The sequence below is a fragment of the Nasonia vitripennis genome, chromosome 2 (genome assembly GCF_009193385.2).
Source record: "Nasonia vitripennis strain AsymCx chromosome 2, Nvit_psr_1.1, whole genome shotgun sequence".
Classification (NCBI taxonomy): Eukaryota; Metazoa; Arthropoda; class Insecta; order Hymenoptera; family Pteromalidae; genus Nasonia; species Nasonia vitripennis.
In genome coordinates, this window is record NC_045758.1 from 24,319,479 (window position 1) to 24,345,828 (window position 26,350).

Below are 26,350 nucleotides of genomic sequence, written 5' to 3' on the forward strand. Positions count from 1 at the left end.
CATGTAGAAGACGAGTAGCAAGGAGTCGCGTAACAGCGTCCCGATGCATTTCGCAGTCATGTAGAACACGTATCAGAGGGTTGCCTCCTTGCGTATGCCGGATGAGGCAGAGCTCCGGTGCACCTGAGCACACAGGTACCCGTAAATTTAGACGTCGCCCGTGTGCTTGTAATACTAGTTTGAAGTAACTTTTGCCCCCGTCGATTGTCGAGGTGGATCGTTTTCTGGGAATTTAAATGATGTTTCGTTTTAGCTGTGCGATAGCTTTTTTTGTCTGTCTAAGCGAAGGATTAGAGTGTGTGTTGAGAAACGAATGTTCATTGGCGAGTACAACAATTTTATTTAACAGAATTTCTCATACTTACATTACTATTACTAAATTTCTCAAAACTAGCACAACCTAAAATCCTACTTCTGAAGAAACCCATTACACGAACAAGTCTGTTCACGATTGGCTTCAACGAGCGAAAATGCTTCAACTTTCTCTCTCTACCCCGCGGAGCATTACAAAAAAGGTAAAAAAGGATAGTCGGTCATTCTGCAACAATATCTTCCGCCCATAAAGACGCAATTTTATCCATGCGCGCGCGCGTTAGGGGGACGGGGGCGGGGAGTCTCTCCAACATCGCGCGGAGCTTTTTAAAAGCCAGCTTTAGAAGACGGGACCGATCCGACGCGCGTGGAGCCCGTAAAAGGAAATTTTACGAGCTCTTCGAAAAAAATTAATTCCTTCCATTTTACACGCGCCGGCAGGAAGAATTACGGTCTCGCAGCGTTCGCTGTATTGATTCTCTCTTTCGTCTCTTCTTTTGCTTCCTCCTAGAGGAAGCTTTGTAATAGTGAAATTTTGAGTTTCGTCAAAACTTCTAGAAAATACTTTTTCTAGATGAAAAATTTGTTGATTCCTTATATCTCTAAAACAATGCAGTCAAATGCTTCAAAATTGTATATGCTGATTCACCATAAAAAAAGCTATTTGCTGCTAAAATTTTAAACGATTTCATCGAGCGGTTCTCAAGTAAAGAGCTAAAATGTAAAAACTGATTTTTCTCAAAACTTTTTCTTCCTCTTATAGGGTGTCGTTACACGTCGTTAAAGTCTCTCCTTATGAATTGTCCCTATGCAACATGTTTTCAGAGTAGAATTATACGGCACAATATATATTTGTTTTTTTATAGTAAAATTATACGTAAGTTTTTTTAGATTACAATCTTATTCTCTTAATACGATAACTTTATTTTTACAGAGTTATCCTTTCATCAATCTCTTCTTTTTCACAATTTTGAGAGATTTTGATCGGATTTTTCTGATTATTATATATCTTTTGCTATAAGAAAATTGCTCCTACAGCAAAATAATTAAGCTTTGAAATATTTAAAATAGAAATACATTCATAAAATACATTCACATACTGTATTTTAAAACACTTTTTATTTATTGGAACAATAAATTTCGTTGGAGGAAGCTACGTGCCAATGAATTGGCAGCGGTTTTTCTTTCGGTACGTAGGACGGGGATGTACTAAAGGACGACGCGGAAGCGTTAAAATCGTACTCGAGACATCGATTCAGCGACACTATAGCCACGCGGAGTTTTACATTCATGGATGATTTTACAAGCGCGGACACGTGGTGCATCTTTCTCTCTTCGACTCTCGTTCTTCTTCAAAGGAATATCGTGGCCTCTTTTACGAGCTCTGCACGGCGTGAAAAGCGTCTTTTACCGAGGGGGTTATACCGTCACGCGTTCTCCGATCTTCTGCTGCGATAATGCCTACGTTACGGGCAACTTTACGAGCCTGGACTCGATAATATTTTCTCTGGCTTCTGCGCTGCTACTGCTGTTTCTTTTGCTATGCCTCTTTCCCTCTCTAGTTCTTTCTTTCGTTCTGTTTGTGTGTTTCTCGTTTAAACACCGTCTTTCAGCTCCGGGTTTCCTCTTTTAGTGTGAATTTTCTTGCTGTTCGATGCGCACGAGTAAGAAATTTTACGCTAAAGGGCGACTAAAAACAGTAAAAGAAGATACACACGTTATAATGGTACTGCGTAACGTTAACAGTGTAAGAAAATACGATTTCTGAAGATTGAATGATTCAGAGGTAATACGGATGATTTTGCGTAATTTTAAGCAGTAAATTATAATTGTTGTCAACTCGAAAGTCTATGAAAAATCTCTCATATGAAACAAATTAAAGGTTTTTTATTATCTTTATTATATGAATAAAGCCCGTTACCACTATCCAAAAATGCAATTAATCAGTAGATCAAAAAAGCAGCATAAAATGAAACGACGTTATTTCTGGTTTGAAAATAGCATGTACGTATGTGCAACGATCAATTCTTACATGAACGCGTCAATCTTTTTTGTCCGTCATTTATAGCGGGTAATATCCCTAATAGTTCACTCAGCTTAATTCATAGTCGGCACGTCAGTCATAACTCGCAGAGCTTCGAATGGTATACGATCAATCGATAGCCTTGTATCTGCGCCTCCGCCTCTTCCACCCACTTCGCCAATCGTCGTCTCCTTTGCGCACCAGAGAAACGTCATTTCCTGCAATAGACAAAGCAACTTCCGTCGTTGAATATTAAAGCCTGCGCGCGAGCACCGGCGTAGATCTACTTTGTTAACGCTGCCGAGGCTCGTAAAAATTGCGCTAAAGACGCGCGAACAAAAGAAGGAAGTTAAAGCCAGCGCTCACCAAGAGAAAAATTATATACGCGGCAACGAGATTGCCGACAACGAAACTGCACGGGGCCGCGACGAGTGAGGCGGAGTAGTGAGACGAGCTTCTTACGGCTGGAGTAGCGTTGAAAATGAAGATTTGTTGCCGAGCGCCGAGGAAGAACTGGTCGAGAAGAAAAGAAATTTGTCGGCCCGCGGAAAGCGCGAGAAACTGATTTTGTTATGACTGCGCTTCTAATCATGGTTACGCGGGATCCAGGTCAGGGGGGAAATGTATACTTTAATTCAACGCGATTGCAAAGTTGCACTCGTTGGTGGTCTTTATAAGCGCGGTTGCAATCGCTTGATTTAAAATGTGGAAAGCTACGGCATTCTTCTTTCGAGTCTAATATGTAGATTCTTCATATTATTATCCAATAGAAGCATATAATTTATAAAAGTTTTGTACCAACCGAAGCTTTAAACTCTTGAACTAAATAAGACTTTCTATTTTAAATTAGCAAGACATGATCAGAAAGCGTAGAAAACTCACTACTTCCAATCTCCTAGCAACAAGTTAAAGCTCTATTCTAATTCGATTAACCCGCGACTCACACACAAAAAAGCATCTCTCGTGAATTAACATAATTGGACGATATATCTAAGCGCCGCTGAGCCAGTAGCGATGAAGATTAAATCGAGTTAAGTAAAAGAGCAACGAGCTTCGTTGGTGCTTGCGCGTGTGCACAAGAAAGATAGAGGCAAATCGTGATTTTGCGTGCAGCAGGTGTTGCATCGCGTCACGGCTTTGCTCTCGAGTGAAGAGGATCGCGTAGCAGGCGAGTTAACCCGGGCGGAAAAAGCTGTGCGCATCGTCGGAACGGAAATTGTACGTGGGATGTGCGCTCCTTGACGTTATGGATAGGAGTTTAATTCTTGAAAGCTGTATCGATCGCACCGCCGAAGTGGAGAACAAAGATAGGGTAATTTAATTGATTCAAGCTCTGTACAACAATCTATTGCCTTTCAGGTTCTCCATATTGTTGAGCTTTGAGCTTGAAAATATAAAGAATAAACAACTATATGCATGCATTTATTCTAATTTGGTTATCATCAGTGAAAACTGTTCCACGTGATAAACTAATTTGATGGCTAAGCGTTATGTTTTGATTTTATTCTCAAAAATAAAAAAGCTCGAGTGTTCCTTTACCCTGGCAATTTGGGTCTTTCCATGTCTCTTTTTATACCTAGCTGCAAGTGCGCGGAAGCTTTTCCTTACCACATATGCTAGAAAATTCGCCATGAATTGTCATACTGTGAGCGATGTGCCGCCGCCTTGTAACGTCGACTTCGTTGTATAGCGCTGGTTGTAAAATTTTATGGATCGGATGAATCCTTTTTTTATTTCTTTGTTACCTCGTGCATTTGAAATTATACGGTTCGCGTGTGAATTCCTAGCAGGACTGCACTGTCGATATTATCAGTGTATAAGGTGTGGGCGTAAAAAAGATTGGCTGCTGAAGCGGGTTCGCCCGATTACTTTTTGGAAGACTTTAGAACTTTAGCCTCGTAAACAAGGAAATCCCGAGATTACATTTTTCAAGAAAAAGTTGAGCCGTACGTATTGAACGAAATGAGAAATTTTTTCTCGAGGAAGGTCTAAGATAAGACCAAATAAGTTACTTCACAGAATAAGTCCAATTTTACCTTAACACTGAACTTTTCTCGGTGACGACATTTTTGAAAATGACTAAATGAACTGAAAAATCTCGAGTTTGAAAAAAGATCGATCGTGATACCTGCCGTGTCAACACCCTTAAAAGGTTTTAAAATCTATTTATTTCTTTTCGTGTAATCCGATACTCGTTCACTTAGAGATAAGTTGCTTTCCGATGGGTAAGAGGTTTTTCTGTCCTTTTCCTGTCGAGAATCTTTTTAGATGTTGAAAAAATACTCTCGTATATACAGGTCTTTTTTCTAGCAGTAGACGGAGCTATCATGAAGAGTCAAATATTTAGACGTTGATCCGTCTCCTATTCGCAAACTCGGAATCCGATATAACTTCCAAGAATATACTTTAAGCCATCACTTCATAGTTTATTTAAAGCTACAAAGTAACTGAGTATAGTAAAAGAGAACAGCTCGTGGTTCATTATTAATCGCCTTTAAAAAAATCCAGAACTTCTGCTTTGTTTCGCTCACTATAAGTTACTGGACAAATATGTCTGCACCGCAATTAACCCGAAATAAATCCACGCCGTACAACCTGAAAAAATACACGAGTCTGCGGAAACACAAAATAGCGCAATGCGGTTTTTACTCTACACTTGTTCCATTCTAGAGGGGCAAAGATAGCCAGAAAATGAAAAGCCGCGAGTACAGCACAACGCCAAACTTTTGTGCGGGCCATAACGGATCGGTTAATTTTGCCCAGCGACGCGACTCTTTGGGCCATCGGCAATTATAAATTTTGAAAAGCTTTTCAATTTCTCCAGCCGAAGCTTGGCCGAATAATGGCGTGGGCGATATACGCATGGGGAGTGTCGCCCTTTAAATCAAGCATATACGATATCGTAAATTACACTCGTTCGTACTCATTTTCCACGGCCGAAAGTAATCGCGTACCCTGTTTTCTCTGTGCGAGTGGACGCGCGTGCTGGAAATGATGCAAATGACTGCCCACTTTTTTGATGAACAAACAAACACTTTTTCGGTAATTAGCCAGCCACGAGCGTGATATTTATCAAGTGTTGTTGACGCGGATAAAGCAAACGTGTTAACGTTCGTAATTCGCATAAATTATGAAAATTTTTTATTTTATGGATATTTGCATGCGCATAAAATCGTAAATACACTGAATACAAAAATGATGGTACACTGAATAATTATTAACTGTCTTTTCCAGGGAGTTTGAGTGATACATATCGTAAATATACCTGTGAGCACAACACATGCCCTTTTGACGTTTGACTATATTGAACAAATCATAACATCTAATGAAATCAATCGTTTTACCATAGTATCCATCGCATATACCTTATTTAAATCAAAGGCAATAAAACGAACGTACTGTTCCAGGACAATTATTCTACATATCCATCGACAGGCACAATCTCAAATCAGTTAATCGAAATAATCAGCCTAACCTTTCTTCAACTCACGCAGTTTATTTGATAAGCGTTCGTATTCAATCCCATGGTCAATTTTGTTTTCAATTAGACCTGAATTCTCATCAACTTGGTTGCCTCATGCGCGCTCGCCGGACAAAGAAAAACATACCAAAAACACAGAGTGAAACTCTCTCCTGCAACCTTCATTATGCAGTCAGCATATCTCATTCGGTTTCTCGCGCTGACCGCGATTGAATCGTGGGAATTATATAACGGAGCGCGTATAACGAGAGACAAAAGAAGAAAAAGCAGAGCGAGGGGGTGCGGCTCGGGCAATGCTAATACAATCATTTCCATATACTTCGAATGAGAGGGAGGCGCGAACGGGGAGCGAAAGAGGTAGAGGAAGGAACGAGCAAGAGGCGAGCGGGAATTTCCGCATCGGGTAAGCCAGACACGCGCCCGGCACCTGCACCTGAATTCTGATCAGTTTTTCTTGCCCCCCACCCACATTTTTCCCCTCTCATTCTCCTTGTGCGGAAAAGAAATTCGAAGCGGCTATAAGAAGGTGGGAAGAGCAAACCTACGGATGTCGGGGGAGGAAAGAAAACCGCGAACTGAGCATGAGAAACGTGCAGTGTTGCGGCCGGAGCTTAATAAAAGGAAACCAAGCAGTAACCCACGAGGGACAAGGGCGACAAGAAGTGAGGAACTCGAGAGTGCGTCAGCCCACTCGACACCGCGTATATAAAAGTCTCGCAACGGCTTCGTTTTGTTTGCTTAATTATTTTCATTTAGCTTACGACCCCGCGCGAGTGCGGGTCTAAATGCCTTTTTACGCTCTCGCTCCGGGTTGGGAAGTTACTTTTTTTCGCGGGGAGAACTTTTTGGGATTCTCTCCTTCTGGAGCGCGTGCGCGCGGGCGATGCTGATATTGCACTTGCCACAGTCTCAACTGTATTTTTTTTAAGAGTTGTCACAGGTAGGGGTTTGACGATGCAAGTATAGCAAACGTAGTGTATTATTATAAAATGGAAAACCTCCGATGAATTAATCATCGTTTGATTAATGTTTTTCGTTCTACATTTGCATGGTGATGAACTGCGCTGCATTGTGTTTAAGAATCACAAACGACTTCTTGCCTCTATTCCAACAGCTCCAAGATAAATTACACAAATCATTAGTATTTTTGCGCTCATCAGTATAGCCGTTATACACACACACTCTCTCTCTCTCTCTCTCTCTCTCTCTCTCTCTCGCAAGCGCTCGTCGCAAAATAGCCTTACATTATTAAACCATAAAAAAATTTACAATCTTATCTCTAGCAAAAAAGCCTAAGCGCGCATTCAGAGCGTGACGCACGAAAATTCCCATTCAAATGAAGCAACTTAAATACCCCTTCCCGAAGAAACTTTCCCTCCGAGACGCAGCGAAAGCGGCACACATACATGCATGCATACACAGCGACGATATTCTCGAGCTGCTTCTTCGTTGCTGCGCCGCTGAGCATTACAGTGACCACAGGATAAAATAGGAGGAAAAGCTTGCCATCTCGTATGAGTTGAAAAGTCAGCGGCATGCGCCACGTTAAGTCAAGGAAAAATCTTATTTGACCAGCTCTCCAGGTCTTGCTCATATACGTATAGCTACATAATATAGTCCTACTGCGGTATTCACTCGTCGTAAAATGTTCCTCGAACGATCTTGCGAGGAGCTATATATGCTGATGCGCTGAAACTTTAAGCAAGCTTTCGCGTTTTTCCCTTTTTCGGTCCCAGTTCTGCACTTATAATTTTTACCTCTTCGAGCTTCTGAATGCATAATGGGCTGAGAAAATACTTTGCCAGTATGCTTATGTATATAATGCATATGGTGCAAGAAGATGTACTTTCGTGGACGATGAAAAGAACAAATGCTGGGAGAACAAATGGCTGTTGAAGTAATACGCGAGGTCGAAAGCTGAAATGAAGGATTACCGTGCGGAAATGTGGAGTATGCTCAATGTAAAAAGGGAAGCGCGAATTTGCGATGAATGGGAGATTATTCTTAAGATTATTCTATTGCACGAGTCGCTCGAGTTTGCGAAATTCATTTGTAGTAGGTTCTGCTGGATTATTGCTTTCATAAATAGCATATATGAACTGAACTTTTTTCTACCAAGTCGTTTATTTCTTTGCTGTATGCACAACTAAACAGAGAAACGACTTGGCAGTTTCATTTCCTTCAATAAGATTTTTAGAATCATTTGCATAATAAAAAATTATTTAAGGTAACAGTTTGTTAAGAATTAAATGTACTTATAACTTTGTTTAAGTACGGCAACATTTACGAAATAAAAATTACGAGGCCATAAAAAACTTGATCCCCGGCGACTGTTCTTCCGCGCACTCGTAAACTGTTCGTAATCTTCTTTCCTCCCCGTCGGCGAAAGTAACTCCTGCGGCAATATTGCAATCCCAACAATACGCTCTTCATCATATCGTCGCTAAACCCTCACTAAAATCGTCTTTATATACCGCGTAACCTTAGAAAGCTAAAAAGACTTTTTTTGCAGCTGAGGATCACGCAATGCGTGGCCTACTCCTGAGTGTAACTTATTGTCCGGGTTTGAGTGTCCGTCAACGTCGTATGTCTACTTTTCCCCTTGGTGAGGCATTGTGCTACCATATTGTACTCGTACAATGCCGAAAAAACTTCGTGCAGAAGAGAAAAGCTTGCAAAGAGGTCCTCGTTTTGCGCTAAGGAATAGGGTCGTCCTTCCGCGTATGTGATGCGGACGTTATTTTGAGGATCAGTTTGGCTTTCTATTTTTGGCTTTTCTAAGAAGTCTTTGTATGAGTATAAGTGATGCTAAAAGAGAACTTTTAGAGAATATAATTACATTCAACAGACCTTTCATACTCATTATCTTGGAAAGTCTCTGCCTATCGCAAGTCTAATGGTTCCTTCATACTCTAGTACGCCTGAAGCACCTCTGTGTGGAAACTACCGATCAATTCCAGTTTTTTTTGAAACCCACTTCAAAATTAATAAATTCTGGTACCGTAATGCCAGGTGCAAACAATGCAATATCGTTTCCAAGGAAAATTGCATCTTTCGACGGCCATAAATTATTTTTCTAATAAAAGGAAAAAAATCGTTTCTCAGCTGCACGCGAAGGCGTTCTCCCACCGAAAGCAATAGCGCGCCGATATAAAGCTGATAGTTTTTTTTTGCTTTACGGTTATTGGGGTAACTAGATCCTCATGTGCAATACACCTTCCTTATCAGCCGCTTGGAAAGTGCGGGCGATTTCTCTGGAGCCCTTACTGCCGTGCTCGCCTTCATCTCTCTTGGGCATTGCCTACCACCGTGCGATATAAGAGTGCTATTGCTAGAGAACCGGCAGCTCTTTTTTTACGTTTCAGGCGCGTATTTTTTTCTCTCTTTCGATTTAGAAAGGAAAGAGCTTCGCACTGATCAGTCTTGGAGCTTTTTTTCAGCTATAGACACACAGCGCCGGTAGCGTGTGCGCCTAATGGTCTTCTTGTTTTATATCCACTCTATGAGAGTCGAGGATGAGGAACTGCACACCAGCTGGAATTCGATCATTCAATCAGGCCAATGCTCTCCTTTCCTTGTTCTTTTGTTTCGTAAGAGGTGGTTTAGAATTCCGCTGGATGTTTCTTTCTCCGACTCGGAATTCTGTACGAAAACGTGTGGCAGCTGCACTGCTTTCTATCTCTTCGTGGAAAACTTGTAACGAAGTATTCTGTCTTGCTTTTCGTGGTTCCATCTAATGTTAAAGCGCGCTGCAGTCACTGTGTGTACTCTCGGTATGTACAGAGGGTCATTCGCGTGAGCTTTTAGAAAAAGGAAAACAGGACGATGCACAGTAAAGCAACCGACGTACTGCTGTGGTGGCTTCCTGACGCTGAAACGAAAGAGACTGGGACTTTGTGGTTGCCAGGGAGAAAAGACGAATCGAGGATCGACTATACAATCCTTTTTCGTAATCTTGAAAGGCGCGAAAGCGAGCGTGCTTTGGTTCGTGATGACTAAATTTCTAAATTATTCAACTGTTCATTTATTTTACATTGCGTTGGCCGATTCTAATAACTACATTTCTATTGCACTTCCGCCCACGCGAACTTGCATACATTACTATGCAAGCATTCGAGTTAATGGAATTTGCATTCGCCATCAAACAGGAAATATAACGGCAGTGTCCAATGAATACTGATTCATCAAATATCAGTCAAGCACTAATTTTGCTCGAGATTAGCTGCATTGATATCACTCAATACGACGGCTAATGGAAGGAACCTTCGAACTAGACTGTAACCTGTTTACAGTCTGATGTGCTTTGAGTACTGTATAAAGCTTTTCGCCCTATATTTTAAGTGCAATAAAAATTTGATTTTTGTTACAGATTTATCCACTACCACAACCATGATGACGACGATGACGACGACGACGACGACAGTTAAAGTGACGACGAAAAAGAGCGTAACACCGAAACGCATTGGTGGAACGGACTCTCCAATGCTCAATTATATATTTGATTCGCACAGCAGTCATAATAAACATCAGCACTATCACGATCATCGCTGGGGTCCGCACTTTGAAGGCAAAAGTACGAACATAACGGCTCAAGCTGGGGCTAACGTTACGCTCGACTGCCGAATATCACTCTTACAGGATAAAACCGTAAGTTTTTCTATAACATAATTGAACTTTATCATACATGATTCAATCATTTCATATAATGTTTATTATTTTTGTTCGGTTATGTATTCTTTATGCTTTTTCTTATCGTTCCTCGAAATAGCTACGCATTTATTGTCATACATTTTAGAATATCAGGCAAACCTTTCTCTTTCGCGTAACCCACGCTGTTTCCGTAAATAATCGAAGTTGGGACGCTCGGTGCTTACATCTCCTTACAAATTAAGTAATCGCTACGAAAGTACGTCTTTAGTAGGCAATGGTGATGCATTAGTTATACAGGTAAATGCTCATTGAATTTTTTACTGTAAAATTTGTTATCTTGCAAAGAAAGAATAGCTTCTGTCTTGGTACAATGTATTTGATATTCTTAGGATAATACGAATATTGTCAAAGAAACAGTATTTCAATTTTCAAACAAATGATTTCTTGTTGCAAAGTTACGTGCAAGTAGGTTGCGGTAAGCAATCGTATGCCTACCTTTAAAAGCCCACTAAACAAGTAAAGTTATTACAGACTGAGAATGACGTGTAATGTACAAGTGAATTTAAATTACAACTCAATTGCCTCGCCTTGCTTTAACGGTTTCCTCCGGTAATTGAATCGTTAATTGTTTAACACTTCGAGTCAGTAATTTAGTGAAGTTGTGCGCGTGAACATACATAATGTGTCAGTTGTATTTATATAACTCTACTTATTTATAAAGCTTTATCATGAAACTTTTGATATAAATCTTTGCGTCACAGCGAAAAATTGCCTTTAGAGTGAACAAAAGACACTTTTTACAGAAGCGTTGACTGCATAAAAGCGTGAAAACAAGAGATAACTTCTTATTTTATGATTTAACCTTTTATCATTTAAAATTTTATTATCACGCTATTCCACAGTCATGGTCAAAATGAATACAACGGCGTTCACGCTAGACCGACGCGCTTCGCCAATTCAGCCTTGATTAATTCGAGTTCCCTGTCGACTCTTTTTTATCGTTCGCTATTTTTTTTTTGCGCGAAAACCAACAAAACAAACGCACATATAGAGACCAATCTAATTGAAAAGAAGGGTTCGATTATACGGTCTACTAGCTGGTCCGTTAAGAGACAATCGATTCTCCGAAATAGCCGTAAAAAATAAACGCACATAAGATACAGTTGATCCACATTACTTTAGAATCTTTATTGTAACACTTTTTACCCACTCAGTATAAATTTATTTTGATTACATAAAATTTTAAAATTTTTATCTGCACAACTTAAAACAACAAATCTTTAATTTCTAAAACAACGTCGACGACACGATGCTTTCATTCGATGTGTCCTCACGCTCCCGACAGCAAACATTTTTGATCTCTCCATCTCTCTTTCTCTTACACACTTCCGACGGACCGGATCCCTCTTCGATTCCGAGTATATTTCTTCGAAACTTTGTCCCACCTTTATTTAATCAACTAATAAAGAATCGTCGAGTTTGATTAGGAAGGTAGAAACCAGCCCCAGTATTTTCCCCCGATGATTTTGTACAACGTCTAACGTTGCCGCGTTGTATTGTCTGTGTGCGCAGGTGTCTTGGGTGAGACGGCAAGACAACGGCGAGAAGATGAACTTGTTAACCGTAGGACAACAGACGTACACCGGTGATTCGAGGTACACCGTCGAGTTTCAGTATCCGGACAACTGGCGCCTTCAAATCAAGAACGTCAACAGCAGTGATGAGGGCCAATACGAATGCCAGATCAGCACCCATCCGCCCAAATTCATTCACGTTAATCTGCACATCAATGGTGAGCAATCAATCCAATTTTTCTACCTAGAAATATCTTGACAATCGAACTAAACGGACTGAGATTCGATCAGAATAAGCTTTATGTACAAATTACATTTACATCGGAATTGTAGCTTCTCTCGACGTCATAGGAATTGTTCTCAATTAAATTTCAATTTTTTATTGATCGATATAAAAGAAAAGCAAACGTCATGTCTTAGACAGTGAACCGAGCTTCGCTTTCAAAAACCTCATCACGACGGGCTTTAACAAAGCACTGAACCAACATTTCAGCAAAGCTTAACACTTTTTCCCCCAGATTCGCAAAAAAGGAGAACGCTTTCTTTATAATACGAAAACGGAATCATGCAAACTGATGAGCGCTCTCCGACTGCAGAAGCGGACGAAGGAAGACGTAGCGCAGATCTCAAAATGAGAAAGAAAGCTTAAGTATTCCAACAACGATCGGGTAAATTGCCTTTGCTTTCGCGGAGAGAAAGAGCGAGCGGGGGGATCGTTAGTAGGATAATTGAAAACGAAGTAATGGCCGTAGAGAGAACAACTGTCGTCGTCGCCGCGCGCACGATTCGCAATGACGCGGCAAAGTAGTGGAGGGAGCACTTCATTTCGTCGAGTAGCACGAGCGCTATCCTACCTATATGCCCCGCTGCTCGCTCGCATGGCAACGAGATTAAAATGCGTTGCGAAAACTGGCTCGACTGCGCCAGAGAGCGCAGACTATCAGCTCGATTCTCGATTGGCGATTCGGATGAAAAATACACTTTATTAGGTCGGGTAAACGCTGATGCACTATGCGATCGGCGATAATTATTCTGAAGTGCTTGCGTAACATTCGAAATTGATGGAAGGCGCGTTAATGTTTCTGTTGAATCGACTTCGAACGGTAGTCGAGGCTGTAATTAGTTGTTGCATTTTCAATTGAAACGAATCACTGGCATACCACGTACACTTTTCACGAGTTTGCAGTCAGTGATCGAATGAATTAAAAACCATCGATGAAGCAATTTACGCAACGTTAACATCGGCTCGATAAAAAGCGGATATCGACGCTATCGAACTGAAACACCGATCGTTTACGCGCATTTGAATGATTCGGCATATTCTCTTTATATACTCTGAGAGAAATCTCTCCGGTTGGACTGTGCTCCTTCTATAAACCAGCGTAAAGATCGTTCGGGGAGTCTCGTATTGTCGAAGAGTAGAAACACGAGAGCTCGCGTCAGCACTCGGCATTTCGCGATCGATGCCACACAGCAGGCCGATATATCTGTAATCGTGTCGCTTATACACGCGGAAACTGCTGCCACATTTTGCATGCATGGAAAATAAAAGCGCGAGCGTTCACTCGTCGCAAGGATATTACGAGGTACTGCGAAATAAGATAAAATTCGATCAGCTTCTATAGCCAGCTCTTCTGTATTTTTTACTTGGCTTACACAATAAGGTCGCTGCATTTGTCCATTTTAGAACGTTAGTGCACATTTTATTTAAATCTGCAAAATTAGCTTATCGGTACTCAAGTATAAGATTCAATGGCAATCCAACGTTCGCATATTCAACAAAAAAATTTTAATTCATAAATTTCGTCGATTTAATATTTAATAAAACGTTTAATGAACTCTGAATGTGGGTTTCCGCGTATAAGTATGTACCTCGCCTAATTGACCTAATTCCCAGCGGCGACAGCAGCGAATATGCATTTTAATAAATATTTACGCGAATAAACTAACCGTGCATAATGCCCCGCCGCGCGAAAGTATTATTATCATTCGGCACGGTGCGCGAAACGCGGCGGAACACACAAACGCATACCGAATTAGGTAAATAATTGAGTAGCCTCGCACTAACAAACGTAATCCCGCATTCAAAATAATGTTCCGAAAATGAAGCGGCGCTTGTGCCTATGCGCTTCACTCGCCGTAGTAGAGCGATATAAAGAATGCAATTTGGCGTGTCGCCGATATTCATTCGTTCTTTTTTTCTCTCTTTCTCTTGCCTCTGCACAATTCATATTTTACCGCGCGTATAACACACTGAGTATACGTGCGCAATATCACATAAGAGGATTTTAAATTAACACTCAAATATTTTACTTGTTTCGAGAGCTGCGAGTGCGAAACTCATATGCTGCTAAACTCGAGCATTCGAGGTAATGCGTTTTCGGCAACGCCAGCGTGCGGAATTAATTTCATGGTGGTAGTAGTTTTATTTACATATCGTTGAATGACGGATGCGACATTGCAGAAGTGCACGTATTTTTATAGATTTACATACATGGAAACTCGAGAGTAAGGTTTTCGCGAACTTATTCAACAACTGTTGTATCATTTTTCAGAAAATCACTAGATCTACACAAAACAAAACTCAATAACAGTAAACTCTCCGTCGTGCGCGAATACACATAGAAAATCAATTATTCTATAGCTCGCGTATGTTTTCCAAGATCCAGCATCAAAATCCAGTCGTCGTTTATGGTGCAGCTCTATATACAGCTCCCTGAATGGAAAAACTTTTGCTCGTCCGAAGAAAATCGCGCGCGAACTTGTTGACGGCTGTTTAAAGTCAGCTTGAAGATATATATATATATATATATACGTGTAGTCCACCGGGGATCGAATGGTAAGCAGGTGGAAGCGCGGAACAGCTGCAAAAGTCAACAAGAATTCACAACATCGCTGGGAGGCGACGAACGGCGAGTAGCGGCCGATTTACCAAGTTTTCAGCGCGAATGGATTTCAAAGTCCGCGCCGTTACGCGGGCGGATACGTATGCTCTCGAGGTCACCGGGACGGCTCAGCTATACTTGATAAATGCACTTTTAAAATGTTCATAAAGTCGTAGTAATGGCAGTTACTTGTATCAAGGGTATTTTTTAGTCTTATTTAGACTACCTGTTTTTGAGCAATGTGGGATGATACTTGAATTACAACATTTTTTACTATTTGGCTATTACGATTAATCTGGTATGTCTAGCATGTTGTGCATCAGTTTAAATTTTCATTAAATGTTATTCAGATAGTACAAAATTTTAACAACCCATTTACAGTTCGCGCGTTCAATGGCTTAGCAATGGCTTATTTAACCAATAACGCCAATGAACCGCTTAGAAAACCGCTAAATAACCGATTACTGTAATAGAAGCTTATGCACAGCTCCTTGCAGTTAATTTGCTTAAATTCAGTTTACTAGCCATACGTATACAATTGTCAGGTTAAAACTTTTATTAATAAATATAAATTTACCTATATGGTTAATTATAATTGAAAAAAGGTTAGGAAATGCAAAGGACATGTAACAATTTGTAGATAACATATTTAAGTTGTATCTAGATAGGTTAAGAGGTTAGGATAATCACCAGCTAAATGAATCAATTTAATTTTATTAATATTTCAATTTTTACATATAATATAGTCCTATTCTACTATCTGAACAAGGTTTGTATGATACGCATGCACTGCACTTCATTTCACTTGACCGTACCAAGTCAACTGTTATTTCATAATGTCATGCTGTCTGATTCAATAAAATAAATAAAAATTGTTTGTATTAGCAAACTAAATAGTTCCAAAGGCCTTGTTCAACAAGACTAAACTAAAAAAGAACCCATTCAAACATTCATTGTGATTTTGAGTACATAAGATAAGAATTTCACATTTTTCTTGGCATCGGTGATTTTTTACCAAAATCTCAAATGAGTCAATTAAAGTAATAATACAATAAAGATTGCTTGAACTTGTTGAACAAGGCATTTGGAACTATTTAGTTTGCTAATACAAACAATTTTTATTTATTTTATTGAATCAGACAGCATGACATTATGAAATAACAGTTGACTTGGTACGGTCAAGTGAAATGAAGTGCAGTGCATGCGTATCATACAAACCTTGTTCAGATAGTAGAATAGGACTATATTAAATGTAAAAAATTGAAATATTAATAAAATTAAATTGATTCATTTAGCTGGTGATTATCCTAACCTCGTAACCTCAAATTAGCCTCCGGCAGACATCTTGGAAACTTAGCGGTTCTTAAGCCACATTTTTTTGTTAAATTTTAGCTTGGCACCCGTTAAAACAGTTAGCTAAGTCTAAAGGTCTTAGCAAATTCGAACCGTTAATTATCTACCAGGATTGAAAATAAATTTTTCTCTCGAAATTGAAACTATGCTGTGTACGTAGTTGAAAAGTTGTTGAAATATTCAAAAACTTTTTAACAGCGGATGCAACTTTTATTCGCATATACATGATAATGCAAAGGAGATACTCTGCAGGTTTATTTTAAATATGAAAATGTACGAGAGATAATTATGCTTCGTAAAAGGGAAAATTTAAATTGAAACATTTATTCGCGTCGCGATCATTATATTTCGCGCATTAATTCCTTGACGATATTTCCTTAGCGACAATTTAAGTTGCAAAATAGCGATAAAAAAATAGATACACCCATAAGTAACATTAACATTATGTAAGCGCAAAAAGCTCGACGCACGTTCGGGCTGGCGACTGCAAACAATTAATTAAGATAGACTAATTAAGAACGCGCGGCCGCAGCTTTCTCGAGAAAATCCAAGGCATTTGTTTAATTAAATTTCTTCTCGTTGCCTCGAATGCGCTAGCTTATAACGTCCACCCATGCAGGGATACTCTTAATGAAAGTCGCGCCCGCGCGCGGCCTGCATATATATATATATATATATATATATATCGCGAGCGAGTATAGAGTCTACAGCCCGAGGACTTTCTATGTAAAATGAAAAATTCATCTTTCTGCTTGCAGCGCCCTCGGTGAGGATAATAGACGCCATGGGGGAGCCATTGCGGGACAAATACTACGAGGCCGACAGTACCATAGAGCTGCTCTGCGTTGTGCGTCATATAGCAATGCAAATGCAGTACAGCGTCGTCCAGTGGCTCCATGGAAACCGGACGCTGAATTACGACACCACCAGAGGAGGAATTAGGTAAACGCAAATAAATTTCTCATGCACTCGGGACCCTACTGTGCCACCCCCGAGTCCCGGGCTAAAGCCTAGGACAAGCCGAGGGCTGCGCGCCGATGTGTGTTTGAACGCACTCGGCGTTGCTCGCCGATAAACACAATTAAACGCAGAACCCATAAATGAGCTTCGGAACACGATAAGCGCCGCTCGCCGACGCAACAGTTTGTTAGTCTCGTTCTCTGCGGGTTGGCCGAAATAAGATGACTGCGTTACGATAATCATTGGGGAATTTTCGATTAACAATTTTGGGAAGTTTATCAACGATAGATTTTGAGTTTCAACGGAGTGATGAATAATCTGATGGTTAACATCCTCTATGTAATTATTCGGGTATGTATTATTCAATCGTTGGAATTGAAAATTAATATGTTGTTGCAAAGGGTACAGGTATCTAGAACACTCGTGTTTCATTTTAGTCCAGTCTTGATTATTCGATACCCATAGAATCCAAGATCGTAAGATATTTACTGTTGAAGCTAATGCTTGAGTGATCTTCAGTGCTCTGCTCTCAAGTCGTCTCGATGTGCATTACCGTGATCGACTTGAACTATCGTAAGCTATATTCCTCCTAGACTATCTTGTCCATATCTGTAACTGATCAGTTGTGTCCATTTAGACTGTGAGATGCAATCGATTATTGACCGTTGTTACAGTCTTGGATCATAATTGCAAGAAGTGTAGTCAAATAGGAATTTAGTCAGGGATAGCAACCTAGAAAATTAAAGACAATCCGTTAAAATTCAGATCACGAAGTATGTCATTTATTTTTAAAATTTTCAACTGTTTCCAAACTGTGAAAGAAGGATGTAGGTCTTACCTTTCATTAAAATTGAGCCGAGGAAATGAAGGGTGAACGACGGCAAAGTCAAGCAGCTGACGAAGGCAACAAGAGAGGGAGAGAGTTTCTCCTCACTCTCCCTCACTAAAATAATTTGTCGGCCTAAGAGTTTGCTCGCTTACACACGAGCTAAATTCACAAGCCCCTCGCTATCGCGCTCACCTTCCAAGGCTGAGGAGCTAACGAAATGCGATCGAGTTATGGTCGCTAAGCCAAAGTTATAATCCAGTATCAACAATTCCAGCCGCTAGTCTACGCGAAAGTGACTTTAGAACGGCCTTAAAGGAAAAGGAGCGAGTAAGAGAGGGGTTTCGTTCCAAACGTTTGTGCTAGACTGAACTGATGAGTGACGGAGTATGTGTGGAAGTATATGTGTAGATTATACAGGTGTAGGAAGGGGGTAAAGAAGGGGTTAGAAGACGGGGATATAGGGGTTGGGTTAAGGAGGTAGTAAGTGTGGTTAAGAGTAAAGTTAGCAGTTGAGAGAAGACGATGATGGGTAAGTAGGATTAGTGTATGTACAAGGCTATGTACACTAACCTCCGTCACGACTCTGTTTCTCTTCCGCTATCTTATACGGTCTCTTGCTCCGCACTGCGCGCTCGCATGCTTTCGTTCGCACTACCACCACTACCAGCTCGTATCCTATCGCTTTATCTCGTAGACGCTCTCTCGCACCTTTGCTCGGCTTGGGATGAGAACATTTTCGAGGCATTTTTAGTCGCATTAACTATGAAGACTGTTCGCTAAGTAGCCGGTTTATCTTCTTGTTTCACTCAGAAGAACACCTCAGAAGTTTATGTACTTATGCCGTGAAAAATAGAACGGACTATCACTACTATGTTCCAGCAAGATTACGATCCTCATTATCGTTACTTCATCGATGCATAATTCGTGACACGGATGATCTCGATATGCTAAGCAGTAACGATTTTTGAATTTGCATTGAAATGCGTAAGCGTTGATAAATTATTATACCTTTTACATAATGCAGTGAAAGTTTTATCAAAGATAAATTGATTACGTCTCTCATATAACCGTGAAATCGTTAAATCCCAACGCGTAAAACAAAAATTGTCTTAACATCATACGACTGCGAAAAAAGCTCACATTTTTTATTCTCCAACTTTATTTTCCCCTTTGCTATATTATCGTCGGCCATTTCTTTGTAAATATACATTCACGATATTGATTCGCTTTCCCCTCCTCCTCATCGCCATTTCCCGTTTACTCTCTTTTCCACATCTTCCGGCGTCAGCTTTACGCTTTGATATACGATATCAGAAGCCTTTTTCAGTCTGACGTCTGTGCGTGTATATGTGTGCATACAAGTCGGTCGACAGTAAGAATTCGAGATGCACTGTCGCATACGGCTCGAGACAACATTTACCTTGCGGTAATGGAAGGAAAATTCATCGCGCCGAGGTTGAGGGGGTGTTTGACGTTGCGACGGCAGCCTTTAAAGATACAGAAGTTTACGGCGAAATCGAGTTTATGACTGCATACTCGTGCGCGCGGCTGGATGTATGAAATAACTTTAACTCGAGCTACCTACGCATGCCAAGAAGCATAATTAATTGCTCGTAGTTAATTTTTCTCCGCAGTGCTCCGTACTTTCAGAGTCGGACTCCACATTTGCGCGGTGTACAAACATTTTTAATAAAAAGTTTCTAAAACATCATCGAGGAATTTCATTGTCAACAGAATCGAGAAAGAGTTTCATTTGGAATCCTAACCGAGCAATTTTAACTTTTTATACGCGATATAATCAAAGTTTTTTAAAATTGCAATCTTCAATTTTCCGCTGCTATTACTCCTCCAGCTAACCACAGCTATTTTGAACTCTAACAAAAAATAATGACTACCGTTAGCGCTGCCCGACAAAGGATATCTCTCTCTCTCTCTCTCTCTCTCTCTCTCTCTCTCTCTCTCTCTCTCTCTCTCTCTCTCTCTCGCGTATTATGGCCGTAATAAAGCCGTGGCAATCTCTTCGCAATTACGATGACACACCAGCCCTTATTCATATTCTCCTCTTCAGAAGCTTCAGAAAATGCTTCTAATAAATTAACCCCCTATGTACTATAAGTCGCGACGTATATGCAAGGTGGAGTAAGCCGCGCGGAGTCTTGCGAGCGTGCATAATTAAAAATCATAAATAAAGTCCTCGACACTCGACAATTTCCATATATAAAACTATAATCGTACTCCACTTACCAGCCCCTGAATTATTTCAATGACCAGAGGGCCAACCCCACGCGACAAGAGCCTGCTATACTTTCATGCACAGCCACACACACACACACACACGTAGGCATCGGACCATTTGCGCGCCCTATTGCTGGCGCATATATACATACACGAAGGCGCCGCATGTATGTAAATGTAACGTTTATCGCGACACGGGCATCTCAACTTAATTAGCTGGCACTCAAGCTGAGTAGATAAACAAGGAGGCGGAAGGGCCAGTGGGTTATGCACTGCTTCTCCGCATTATACGCTTGACTTTACGTGTGCGCGCGAGAGCATCTGTATGTAGACGAGAAGGGGAAGGGGAAGAGAGAAAAAGAGAAAGAGATAGAGGGAGTTGGAGAACTCGAGAAAGAAGAGGAAGAGAGCATTCGCGTAATAAGTAACACCTTGGCCTATCTTTGACCGCGGCAGTGGCGGCGGCGCGCGGCCGACTCCGGATAATGAACGAGCGAATTGCTCTGGCCGCGCGCGCGAACTTTTTCAATTAAAGTTTCGAGGGCAGTGAGATGCCACCGCTGTGCCGCGCGACGCCCGGGATATGCAGGAAAAAAGAGCCGCGGAATCTTTCGCAGAAGACTATTGTGATGTAGAAGAGGGGTGCTGCGGAATCTTTTTTTTTTCTCTCCTGCTCTAGCTTTGCATTTTTGTGGCACGGTGACTTGATAGTTCCCTATCCCTGCTGCGCAACTTGAGAGTTTATTTAGTTTTTAGATATAATTTAACTTTTTAACTTTTTGCTTGGCTCTCGGTTTTTATACGTATCATATTTTATACAGTTTTACAATATCCAGCGAAAAAAGTAGGTATACTTTGTAAAGTTTATAATCTTGTCTGTTTGGAGCATCACAGTTTCAACTTATATTCATCGAACATATTTACAATTCGCTGCTTAACGATAAATGAGGCTGTTCTGTTATATTTCTCTAAATTGCGAGGCTTATTGAATCTTCTAATAGTGCTGCTTACGCAGCTTTGATATCATTCCCTTGTACGCGCGGTCCCATCAAGCAAAGTAGAGCCATAAAGCGAGTCCGCAATTTCGTCTTTCTGCGCTCAAGTCGGGAATTAAGTCAATGGAAACTTCATTTCGTAGTTTATATCGCTATCTTCGAAAGTTGCTTGTTTCGTCATTGCCATAACTAAAGAATTCCATCTGGATTACTCAATTTGTATCTTTCTAATTTAAACGTACTTTATACTTTTATATAGGCAGCGTTGAAAACAAAATGCATCCTTGAATAAGACTATTTTATTGTAATTGCAGGGCTTCTTCGTTATGTAAGAAACTAAGTCGGTCAATATTTACAGGAGAAGAAATATAATTGTTTATTTCTTATTCTGGTTAAATGAGTCAATATACTGAAGATATATTTATGATCATGAATGTAGTTAAAAAGGAGATTATTTTATTTAATATTCTTTTTTTACAGTTATACTTGATTTATATATAAATTACATATATTGCAATTGTACGTGTTTCGCTGCCAATAAATCTAACCGTGTATTTAACGAAAGAATTTTTTAAACTTCTTACCAGCTTTCTTTAAGTGGCCATATAATTCCTTAACATCCTCAAAAGCTTTTTTGCCATTTTTCTTAATCTTAATCCAAGCCTCTTTAGCGATTTTGAATAAATTCTTGGCATCAGCAGCAATTTCCTTGCCCTGAGCCTTTATTTTCTGATACGTTTTCTTAATCTCATCGACGGATTTTTCACCTTTCTCTCGTAGCTCTTCACACTTTTTTTCAAGTTCTTTGTTGTCGTCCTTCTTTTCATCCTTGTTGGTATCCTCGTTTCGATCCCCAACTCTGGTCCTCTTGGAGACTTTTTTATTCATACCTTTCTGGATCAGCATATCCCACTCATGCTTTAAGAGGTTCCATTGTTCATCGTCGGCATCATCGATAAGAACACGTTCGCCGGAGTTATGCTTCAACATTAATACAAAAAATATAGTTACACTTCTATAAAAAATTTGATCTTAATACTAATTCTAAACTGTATAGCAAAAAACTAGTAAATGGTTTTCTACCTTTAGATAGAGTTAAGCAATTTAAAAACAAACAAACAGATAAAAACTTTGAATAGTTCCGTAAAAACTAAACAGTTGTATGTGTGCCAGGCTTAGATATTTCAAGTGTCGAACAGGTATCTTTTACCTCATTTAGTCGTTTTTCAAACTTTAAATAAATATGTCGGAACATATAAAATAAATTTTATATACCTCAGAGTCCTGTTTGTCCTCAGCGACGCCATTGGGTACATCATCTTCTGCTGGGACTGGGCTGGCCTGAACACGATATTTTCAATTTTAGAAAAAGAAATCTAGAAATTTAGTTAAAATGTATTTTTAAAAGTAGTAAAATTAACTTACCAATACCAACGCAGCTCCCAACAGTACAAGAAATAGACACTTCACAATCATAGTTGAGACTTGTGAATAATGATAGATTCTTAGACGGTCTATATATATATATATATATATACGTAAAACGTGGTTAGTCACAGAGCACAGTGACAAAATTTGAATCAATATAACCTTGTAGGTGTCCTGTTTTCAATTCATTGAAATTTTGACAATGTTGTTCTCGTAAAAAGTATTTACAAGTAAGTACATTTTTTATGTTTCCTGTATTATCAATTTAATGTCAACAAATATATATGTATTCATTCAAGAATGCGTGCATGTATTCAATGTATTTGATCGCGACCTTCGCGAGTTAAAATGAGGAGTTCAAATACAATAGTATAATAGTATCTTGTAGATGCTATAGGAAGTCATCTGTATTTGTTTTAATCAGCATAAACAAAATTTATTCTGAAGTTATCAAATACAAAAAAGTAAAACCTTGTCAAGAACACGTGTTTCAAACACATGTCTTGATTAGGAAAATTTTAGTGAAATTAAAATTTTGTTATTGCATTATATAAAGATCGAAATTATTGATTTATATTAAAATATTAACACATTTCTAAATGATATAACGTGCGCGCCGTTTTTAGCGATTTTTGGATGTGACCGCATTCTGCGTATACATTGCGACGCTGTGCCTCCCAACACAGGTGCGCAACACCTAGAGCCTCGCATGCACTAGGATTTTTCTAAACGTAGGATTTGACCGCGATCATCACGTTTGGGAGAACGCTAGGGAGAGGGGAAAATGATCACACACAATGGTTAAGTTTTATTGCACATGTATTTCGCCCAGCCCTTCCCTACAATACGGTGGCTGTAGTGCCTCCCGCGCACAGTTTAGCCACGCAGGGCTTACACTGGGACGCTTAAACACGAGCCACGCTCGTGCAGCAGACGGCGGGCCACAGGCCCAGGTCCAGTCCGCTGACGGCTGACTCTCTCTCTCTCTCTCTCTCTTTCTCTCTCGCGCGCGGGCTATGCCTCCCGCTTGTGGCAAGCCCGACCTGCTGCAGCCGCGCAGGTATAGGGTTTTCTCTTGCGCTGTCTCTATCTCACGCACACGCGTCTCCTCGCACTGTTCTCTCTCTCTCTCTCTCTCTCTCTCTCTCTCTCTCTCTCTCTCTCTCTCTCTCGCGTGCGCTGGCCAGACGCCTCGCGCAGAAGACGTCTTGGGGTGCGCCCGCACTGCACACCAACACCCTGGTCTCTCGAGTTCTCTCTCTCTCTCTCTAGTATGCCCGCACCACACTCGTCTTACTCTCGGATCTCTCTCTCTCTCTATCTCTTTCTCTCTCTCTCTCTCTCTCTCTTTCTCTCTCTCTCTCTCTCTCTCTCTCTCTCTCTCTAATACTTTCTTACTCGCTCTCTCCCTGGTGGACGTCCGTCGGTGCTCCCGCCGGCGCCTCCCTGACTCTCGTGGACCTGGTGACGGCTAGCTTCCTCGGCTCTCCCACGCCAAGGCTGCTGGTTGCTCTGGTCCTCCGGACAATGATGGCGGACTGGCTAGCTTCCTTCCTCTCGTGCGGATGGTTGCTGGCTCGTCCGGGTGTCGGCACTTGCTCGTGCCAACGCGCTGCACCTATGACTCTCTCACACTCTCGCACACTCGCACAACCTCGGGAGACTCTCCCGATTCTCCTCGCAACAGAGGAGGCCACGTATCTCTCTCGCACGTCGACGTACTCCGTCGACAGTCGTGAGAGAACTCTCCGATTTCTCGCTCGTTCTCGCGCTCACTCTCCACTCGCGCTCGTCGGGCCCGCGCTCTTCCTCGCGCCTGATTGGCTGGCAGTCCGCGCGGATAGCGAGTCGCACATCGGCGCCCACTGATTGGCTCGCGACATGCGGAGGACCAATCAGCGCGCGCGCCGTCGAGGCTCACTCTCGCGCCAACGATGCTCACTCTCGCGCTAACGTGGACGGTTAGCCGGCCCGTTCCTCGAACTCGAGGTCAGGCTGGCACTGACAACAACAATCCAACTCGCTTGTTTCTTCCGCGCACTCAGAGCTTGGCCGCATCGAACGAGATTCCTCGTATCGACGCGGCTGCGACGTTTGCAACGTCGCAACATGCAGGATCAAGCCCAAAATAAATTTTGCACCTTACTATTGCGAGGGGAGTTCGCACACAAATTTTTAACCTGATTTATAAAAGTCTCTCGAAGATAATCGTGTAACACCAAAATTTTTATTCAAAAAACACGCAAAAATTGAACAAATTGTGCCAGCATTTTAAAAAAACGTAGACGATCGGGATAAAAAATTAGTTTTTTGGTTTGTGCGAGATGAGACTCATCTCAAAATTTCAGCCCGATCGGTCGAAAATTGCGTGAGATATCACATCTCACACATTTTTCGATCACAAAACTATAAGGGGGCACACCACCTTTGAAATTAAAATCAAAATTTTTCATTAAAAATTTATAAATGCTTATATAAATAAACCAAATTTTTTTTACTATTCTTAGACATAATTACCTTTATTCTGATGGTTTTAGACCTTCTATATACCTCTATAATACCTACGTATAGTAAGGAGTCCATAATTCACTGACCATAAGATTCCAAAGGAACGAATGGCCCAAATGAGCTCAAACTCTAGGATATTGTTTAAAAGTACATTAGTTATGGTATGAATGAGGGGATTTGGTTTAAATTTCATAGAAAAAAAGTTACATGATAGTTATGTTAAAATTAATCACAAATTGATAAAAAAATCAGTAATATGCTTATAAAACTTTTTCTATGAAATTTAAACCAAATCCCCTCATTCATACCATAACTAATGTACTTTTAAAGCCCCCATAAGGCGCTTCCGTGTTGCGGTCGTGCCTAAAAATAGAGAATAATTTTCAAAGCATTTCTAGAAAAATTTCGCAATGCGCAAAGAATAATAATACCCAAAAACTGATTCGGAGACTATTAAAATCAAACATCCAACTAACTCGACGCAATAAAAATAACACTCCAAGTAATTGCGTGTAAGCGATAAAAGCCACACAAAGCACCATGCATATTCTCCAAGCTACTATAGGCGTACCAAAACAATTGGGGCCCCGCGATTTTCTGTTAGTGTAATGCAGTGGGCGGATGCACGCAACCGAGAAAATATCGCTTCAGCTCGACTGGCTTTCTCTCTCTCTCTCTTTCTCCCCCGCGCTCTGACACATTCATTTTCTTTTTATGTTCGCAGCGTCAAAACGAACCTAATGGAAGAGGGGGCCAACTCTACCCTGAGCATAGCGAGGGTCGGACCAGCGGACAGCGGGAATTACACGTGCGCCCTGACGACAATGCCCGACCAGCCAGCTACCGTACACGTACACGTTTTAAATGGTGAGTGAAAATGCGAGAATACGCCTACCTCTACTCTCTGCTTCTAATGAGCCTCTTTATGCAGATCGTTTATCAGAGACCCGTATAAAATTTTCACCCTCGTTACGCATCGCCGTACTGTCGGGATTAAGGATTCGTTTTCTCCCTTAGATTTATTCGATAAAAATGGATGGAATCATAAATAATTATTAACGATAAATGGCTTAATTCATCAGGCAAAGCTTAACCAAAATATTAAGTCCCAATATTT

General features: G+C 40.8%; 1 protein-coding gene across 7 annotated transcripts in view; it reads left to right on the forward strand.

Moving 5' to 3' along the window:
• The window catches only part of LOC100117285 (obscurin), a 198,578-nt gene that overhangs the window by 168,503 nt on the left and 3,725 nt on the right, over positions 1-26,350 (forward strand). For 6 of the 7 annotated variants that reach the window (XM_031924322.2, XM_031924321.2, XM_031924325.2 and 3 more), the window contains 4 exons: positions 10,186-10,463; positions 12,039-12,258; positions 17,037-17,220; positions 25,958-26,100. In XM_031924322.2, the coding sequence (XP_031780182.1) occupies positions 10,186-10,463; positions 12,039-12,258; positions 17,037-17,220; positions 25,958-26,100 (825 nt within the window). Of the gene's footprint in view, positions 1-10,185; positions 10,464-12,038; positions 12,259-17,036; positions 17,221-25,957; positions 26,109-26,350 lie in introns of those variants that run through there. The other variant, XM_032597275.1, reaches the window with a different exon arrangement.